The following is an 8,279-nucleotide window of genomic DNA, read 5'->3' on the forward strand; positions in this document are numbered from 1 at the left end:
CATACATACGCAGGTCTTGGCATATTCGGGTCTTGTATCTTGGCGATGTTTCAACAAGGTCCCACTCGCCATCTTCAGGCTGGTGCCTTCGGCTTCGTGCTTGTGAGTGCAAAGCGTGATCAGAGCTGCCATCTTTCTATAAATATTGGTGGGGGTGTGTGGAGTGCTGGCTTTGTTGCTGTAAGCAGGTTGGTTGGCTGTGTTTTACATCTTGATTAGTTGAGGGAGTTGATGTATGCAGATTAGTCAGCTGTTTTGTAACATCCTGTGTGGCTGAGATACTAGCTGTGTGGCCATGGCTTTTGTAACGACCTGGGTATTGGGCTGTGTGATGATATCCTGAGTTCTAGTGTAGTGATATCCTGAGTTCTGTGCTGCAACATCCTGGGAGGTTGGCTGCGTTGTAACCTCCTGAGTTCTATGATGTAATGTCCTGAGCAGATGGCTGTGATGTAACATCACAGGCTTTGGTTTGGCTCCGGGTTTGCGGTCTGGCCACAACACCGGACCCAGAACAACACAGGACGCCACCACCAATCACCATCATCAGACTCAAACCCAAACCCATCCCATAGACGAAATGCAACCACCATCCAGAAGCCAAACCACGGCGGCATCACCAACTGCTGCATATATATATATATATATATATACACACACACAGACATACATACACACGTAGGTACGTACGTATGTACGTATGTACGTACGTACATACATACATACATACATACATACATAATAACTGCAGTCAAGCCCATATAACCTAGCCATAGATCCACACCTGTGTACTGACACAATAATAGCAGCCTGCCTTATGGGGCTGTTCAGTGGAGCACTGGAAAAAAAAAAGCCATCACTGACAACATCCTTATTATCACTGATTTCCAACCTTTGTTTTCCCCTAGGCGGCCTCCATGCAGTTGTATAGGAACATGGGGACCATATATATCTTATATTGTTAGCAAGAAAAATATGTGTTTTTCCACTCATTGTCAGAGTAACTTGGATAAATCTATATATTTATATATAAATATAAATATATTTTTATATATTTTGCCAGTGTTGGTAACATTATTTCTGTCCTGCTTTAGGCAGCAAAGTTGTTATTGAGTTGTTTAGCTGGTCTTACTTGTAAGGGGTGATAAAACTGAAGGCAGCAGTTCTTACATTAGGGAAGGCCAGTATGTAACCATATCTCAATCAGCTAGGCTGGCCCCCAAGTGGAAAGGGTGAGGGAGAGATGCATAAAGTTTAAACTTTTTCTCTTTGATCTCTTTGCCGCCTGCAAAGAGCTATTGTATTCATTCTTACTGGTAATAAAGATGCTAAGTATGCAGAGTTGGGTCTGGAAATCTTCTGTCAAATCTAGACAACTGTTCAATAAGGAACGAAGGGTCTGAAGAATTGTTATTGTATTAGTATTAATTAGACACTATCAAGGCTGCTTTGTGCCAATAAGACAACTTGTTCAACCTGATACTTTTTAGGTTGAAGAATACAATGCTCAATTTGGTGCCAAACTGACTGGAAATTTAGAAGTGGTAGTTTCTATGGGTGTGGAGGGCATCTCATTGTGGGAAAAGCTCTTATTATTTATTGCAGTGGTAGTCAACCTTTTTCTACCTACCGCCCACTAATGGATCTTTCTTGATGGAAAAATTTCCTTACCGCCCACCAGTTTTGTCCTTCGACTTCTCCTCCTCCTCCTTTCCCCACAACCCCACTCCCTTCTAGCAGTGATGATGTTACCTAGTTTGGTAATGAAATGTCTGTAAGAAAACCACCAAGCTCAGAAAGCAGCAAGGATCCCACTATCCCCCACCTCCTCTTTCTCCCTTTCATTCTCCTTTTTGTCTTTTCTGCTCCTTCCCCCACCCCACCCCACGCACTTCACCAGCTCAGGCGCGAAATGTCTTCAATGGAGCGGTGGCAGCCTGGCAGGCTGAGCCTGCGTCCCTTTCAGGAGCTTCACTGAGGAAACTTCTCCGGTCGCTCCTGAGCTGGTGAAGTACAGGCAAGCGCCGTCCCATCGCCAGGGAAACAGTGAGTGAGGTGAATCACATGGTTGCTCAGATCACACGGGCGCAGACCGACGGGAGAAATTTCTCTTCTCAGAAATGTCTTCTTGGGCTGCGCCCGTGTGATCTGAGCAACCACGTGATTCATCTCACTCACTGTTTCCCTGGCGATGGGGCGGCGCTTGCCTGCGCTCCACCAGCTCAGGCGCGACCAGAGAAGTTTCCTCCCCTTCCTCTTCCCAGGTGTTTGCTTGTGCACGCGCTTGCGCTCGCCTGCCTACTCGCACAAAAGGAGGTTTTAACCTCCGAAATCCCTAACACACGCATTCTCGCACGCGTTAGTTCAAAAGGAGGTTTTAACCTCCGAAATCCCCACTGCCCACCTGGAATCCCAAAACGCCCACTAGTGGGCGGTAGGGACCAGGTTGACGACCCATGATTTATTGTCTTGTTTTACTGAACTGCTCAAAATGGAAGTCATGGCAATTTCAATGCTATGTTGGCTGGTAGTAATCTATGTTCTTGGCTCTTAGGATCTTTTAGCTGTTGGTTATGGACAGTTTCGTTTTCAAGAGCAGAAGAAAGGCTTGGCATGCTGCTGGTCACTGAAAAACCCTATGGTAATGTGCACATTTAAAATATTAAAAATAATTTTAATTAAATTGATTGCATTTTATTGCAATTGATAATGATGCTATATATTTTTCATGCTTGCTTAATATCATATTTTTTTTACAATCTCAGACCAATGCATATCTGAAGCCATAACAAAACATTTGGTAAAATCCAGATGATTCATTAACAAGCCTGCCTTTCTTTTGAAAGATAGGTTGCTTAATAAAATTTATATTATCTCAGAAGTCCTACCTTACCTTTTAGCATTTAGAAATCATTTCCTAATTTTTATTTAAATTAATTTTTTACTTAATTATTTAAAAGTATTGTGGTTTTTTTAACATTATTACAATACATATTTTTGGGATGTAAACTTTTAAGGTGTAAAACAAATGTTATTTAAATTAATTACTAGGGCTGATATTGTTTTTATTAATGTGTGTACCATTGTGCATTGATGTTATGGCTTTGTATCTAATAGCTATAGTATAATAATCAGCCTAAAAAATAAACAGTTGTCATTGCAGCCTGTCTTAAAGGGTTTCTTGGGGTCTCTGGCTATCAATAATTTCACACACACAAACACACATACGCACATTTCAAATAGGTAGATACCTAATTAGAAATGTGAAAGTAATTTTTTAAAAATATGAATTTTGTGATGTTCTTTTATTTAACTTTTTATTTTTACAATCCGTTCAGTGGCCAGAACGTATCTACAACTGTGTTCATGGGGTAACTGCATTGGATTTCTCTACAGCCAATCCAAACCTCCTAGCAGTTGGACTGTTTAATGGGACAATAGAAGTTTACAATGTCCAGTCCCGAAATCAAATTTCAGTTCTAGATAACAGGTATGACACCATAAATCTTCTAAGCTCGTCCTCAAACTTATTGTTATAATGAATTGTTTTGGGTAAAAATACAAGTTATAAGCAATGCTAAGGCCTCATTTTGTAATATTTAATTTAATAGTTCATTCCTGGTCTGTATGGCAAGGTTGTGGCTCCTTTGAAAATTTGGAGGGATGACAGGTATTCTTCCTGTTTTTTGAATGGTGAGCAGCTTTAAGAATCCAGTGTTACTGTGCCAGTTTTCTTTGAAAGAATCAACTTTCCAGAGAGATATCCCCATTTCACCTAGTGCTGTTCATTAACGGATATCTTCTTCCACTTCCAAACAAATAGAGTTAAAGTGTTTCTCGCAAAAAAGCAGGAGTCTTATTTTCTTTCAAATGTCCATATGTATATTTTATTTAATTAAAATGTGCTGCTGGTGGGTAGGAAACATACTCCTCTTCAAGTGTCTTAAGGGTAAATCTTTAAGAACAATTCCAAACTGTTTAAGCCTCTCATCCTTCTATTTAGATAAGCGTTCCTCAATGTTAAGAATTTTTTTAAGTTACAGAAGTTATTTGTTGGGACCTCAAAATATATATAATATAAAATAAGGGATATAATTATCCCCCTGCAGTTTTTATTTCTTCTGTACCATTATGCTTTAGTTGCTGTATAAATCCAGGAGTTGTGTTTTTACAAAAATATGTTTCAGCGAATCCCACGATAAACATTTAGGGCCTGTGTGGCAGCTGAGATGGGTGGAACAAGACAGGGGAACAAGTGGAGAAGACAAAGGAGAGATCCTCGTCTCCATTTCAGCAGATGGCAGAATAACTAAATGGTTTGTTCGGAAAGGACTGAGCTGCACAGGTAAATATATTCACATTATACAATTATCTGAAATAATCCGAGGGTTGCATTTCAAGACTGTGGTTTGTGTTGATTTTTATTTGTGATTTATTATCTTAATGTTAATGGATTTTATAAAAAATAGTTTTATAATGACAGATTTGTTATGTCTATATTAACTTTTTTCACATTTATGCAAAAATACCCTCAGGGATATCTACTATCATTAGCAAAAATGAAATAAAGAACTGCATTATTCTTTCATTTTCCTTCTTCAGCTTTTTGCTATAGGCTGGTGAAATAAAAACTGAAATAAAAAAATAAATGTGTTTTTGTTCACATAAAACATTTGATCAAGCTGAGCACATCTGCAAAATAGCTGGCATTAATGTCATAAAATTTACATTATCACTTCTCTTCTTGATAATTGAGTGACAAGATCTGGTTTTCTAAAAGGAATTAATATGCTAATATTATCATTCTTGCTTCTTGCATATTTTTTTATTCACAAAACTGCTAAATGCATCTATTCAGTTACACTGATCAGTCTCTTCTCAACTTGTGCCTTCCAGAAATGTTAGACTGAGACCCTTCAGAATTTGGGGAGTCATAATCCAACCCACTCAGATGATGTCAAATTGGGAAAATTGTTGGATAATTTTGTTGGTGGGACTGGAAGGATGCTGTAGTATTTTAGAACTGTGTATAACTTAAAATACATAGAGAGCAGTTCCATTGCACGAGAGTCATTCCCCTGCCACCCATGAGTGTATAAGTATGAGATTGTGTTCATGATTGAGATTTTGTAGTGGGGTGGCATTGTAGGTGGGGAGCGTAAACCCTCTTTTATGTTCATATGATGCATCATCATTTTTTGCATATGGTTTTAAAAAGTGATAAGAACACTCCCCTTTTATTCCAGACAAATAATTCTGGTATATGAGAAAAAGTCTGAACAGCCCTCATAATCAGGCCTGATACTTGCAATTGTTTAAATTATAGACCTAATGAAGCTAAAGAGAACTACAGCTGAAAAGAAAAAAACAGGAACAGAACGGAAAAGTGAAGCGCTTATATCTCGACAGGCTCCAGGACTATGCTTTGATTTTCATCCAAAGGTATTTAATTGATTATAACATCTTAATTCATATTCCCTGGTTTGAAATATTTCATCAGTATTCATATAAGTCATAGCAACAACATTATTCCAAATAGTGAAGCACCTGATACTGATAACTTGTTCCTAACAACTGTTTGGAACAAGCTGCATGGCACAGCTTTTTAGCTCTCCAAACTAAGCAGAGAAATGGGCATCTTTTCAAAGACAGCAAGCTTTCATGCTCTATCCAATGCAGTAAAACACCTTTGGCTCTTTATTACTAGGTATCAGATGGAAAGTCCAGGAATCTTGGGTAGTCATGCTTTTGGGAAACTTGAAAGCAGTATCTCCTTTAATCACCACCGCATTCTGCTCAACAAGAAGTAGTAAAAGAAAGAAAACAGGAATTTACCTCATCTATATGTCTAAACTAGGTATATTTTCATGCAGGATCCGCCCCCACTACCTATGTTAACTTCCCAAGAAGTGAAGAGACATACAGTTTTGTTTATACATCATGGAAAACACATACAGTATGTGAAAAAATAGCATATCATGAAAGAAGAGATCTCTTTCTGAGGAGAGAAATAAAGTATGGCATGACTATAGTACAGTGATGACGAATCTTTTTCACTTTGGGTGCCAAAAGCACGAGTGCATACACTATTGCGCTTGCTTGCGTGCCCATCCCCATAACATAATGCCCTCCCGCAGTGCCCCCTGCACATGCATGCATGACCCCCCCCTCGCTGCCCCATACATGCGCGCACAACTTTCTTGGAGCCTGGGAAGGGCGAAAACAGCCTCCCCCACACCCTCGGAGGCCCTCCGGAGGCCCTCCGGAGGCTGGAAATCGCCCATTTTCCAATTTCCGGTGGACCTGATAGGTCTGTTTTTCACCCTCCGGAGGGCAAAGAATGGCCCAACACACAAATCGGAAGTTTGGGAATGGACTTCTGGGTTGCCTGTTGGGCCGTTTTCAGGGAAGCCTCTGGAGGACGAAAAATAGTCAAAAATGAAGGCCGAAATCAGTTGGCCAGCGTGCGTATGCATGTTGGAGCTGACAGGGCAAAGGCTTCGCATGCCCTAAGAAATGGCTCCACATGCCACCTGTGGCACGCATGCCATAAGTTTGCCATCATGGCTATATTAGGTTTGAGGCTAAAATGGAATATTATGGAAATATTCATTAGCAGTTTTTAAACGCGGTTCCCAAAGTCAGAGGAGATTAAGCTGATGGCATTCAAAGTGGAAAGCTGCTCATTGTCAGCTTGTGCAATTTTGTTATGCTGCCCTGAAAAATGCTGGAAAGAATGTTGGAAAATGATGGTAGGTCCCTCCCTACTGTCTGCTATCCTCTGACATCCACCCCCTTTGCCTTTATAAATATGGTTGGTTAGTCTATATTGTTTTAGTAAATCACCTGATTATGTCAGCTCAGTGGAAAACATTTGAAAATTCCTTTATATTAGAATTTAATAATTTCAAATGTTATCTGGAAAGGAGAAAAGCAACCTTCCTATATTAAAAATTCTCACAAAGGCATCTAAGTTGAATAAAATAAAAGGGCCCACAGGAATTTGGTTTTATTTCAGGACACTAATATCTACATGGCAGGAACTGAAGAAGGTTATATTCATAAATGTTCTTGTTCTTATAATGAGCAGTATCTGGAGACCTACAGAGGACATAAGGTAAGAAAAATTAAACAAACCTGATCAAATAAACCGCCCTGCTCTCTCGCTCTCTCTCTCTCTCTCTCTCTCTCTCTCTCTCTCTCTCTCTCTCTCTCTCCCTCCCTCCCTCCCTCCCTCCCTCCCTCTCTCTCTCTCTCTCTCTCTCTCTCTCATGCCTCACTCTTTTTCTGTTAAAAATATCTCAATTTGAGGGCTTTCCAGCAGTCCACAAGCAGATTGAGATTTCCAGACTCATGCTATGGGCTAGTTTGGGAAATGACTCTACTATTTTTCTGACTCTACAAGGAGAGACAGAGTGGGTATTCCCATTAAGGAAAAATTGGTCAGTCCACAACTTCCAAGGGAGCATGCAAAACTCGCTCGGCAGGAACTGAACCAAAAGTTAATATGCTTCCTTTGCCAATCCATCTGGAAGTTGCACAAGTATCATGACAACTCAGAATGTAAAAGATTCCAATTATGTCTTTATTCGTTTTTCCTCTGGATTGTAATCTATATAGTTAACCTGGTTAAAAGTGTGTCATTCAGCATATTAGCGTTCAGAATTCAACTATCTTCTAAAATCTTTTTGAGCTTCTAGTGGCGCAGTATACTTTTGCATAAATATTGCTATAACATTCTTGATCTTTGTTGCCCTATTCATGAATATAACATTCTTGATCTTTGTTGCCCTATTCATGAATATATCCAAATATGATTATTTCCAAAAATGTACTAACTTTGCATTTCAATCGCTACATTTTTCTCACTTTTCCTTAAGGGCCCTGTGTATAAGATCACATGGAATCCTTTCAGCACGGAAGTGTTTCTAAGTTGTTCTGCAGACTGGACTATCATGCTGTGGCGCCAGGATTCAGTTCGCCCAGTTTTAATCTTTACTTCCACTACCAATGTTATTTATGATATCATGTGGTCTCCAGGTTCCGCCTATGTGTTTGCAGCAGTGAATGAAACCAGGGTAGAAATCTGGGATTTAAGTGTGAGCACGTAAGTAACAGCATTTCCTAAAAATGATTTCCGACCAACACTAAACAGAATAAAGATCATACACTACACTTCTATTGTCCTGTGGCTATAATTGGACTACACCAACTGCGTTGCCACCATATTAATAAATTTATCCAGCACATTATTCATATTTCTGACCTTGAAGAACTTA

The 8,279-nt window shown here is 39.6% G+C and overlaps 1 protein-coding gene across 3 annotated transcripts in view; it reads left to right on the plus strand.

Moving 5' to 3' along the window:
* Window positions 1-8,279, plus strand: part of DNAI4 (dynein axonemal intermediate chain 4) — a 50,587-nt gene that overhangs the window by 39,502 nt on the left and 2,806 nt on the right. For all 3 annotated transcript variants that reach the window (XM_081948278.1, XM_081948276.1, XM_081948277.1), the window contains exons 10-15: window positions 2,555-2,641; window positions 3,339-3,490; window positions 4,188-4,345; window positions 5,327-5,442; window positions 7,019-7,117; window positions 7,881-8,107. In XM_081948278.1, coding sequence (XP_081804404.1) covers window positions 2,555-2,641; window positions 3,339-3,490; window positions 4,188-4,345; window positions 5,327-5,442; window positions 7,019-7,117; window positions 7,881-8,107 — 839 coding nt within the window. The remainder of the gene's footprint in view (window positions 1-2,554; window positions 2,642-3,338; window positions 3,491-4,187; window positions 4,346-5,326; window positions 5,443-7,018; window positions 7,118-7,880; window positions 8,108-8,279) is intronic.

Source organism: Natrix helvetica, assembly GCF_964273705.1.
Source record: "Natrix helvetica genome assembly, chromosome: 3".
In the NCBI taxonomy this organism is placed as follows: domain Eukaryota; kingdom Metazoa; phylum Chordata; class Lepidosauria; order Squamata; family Natricidae; genus Natrix; species Natrix helvetica.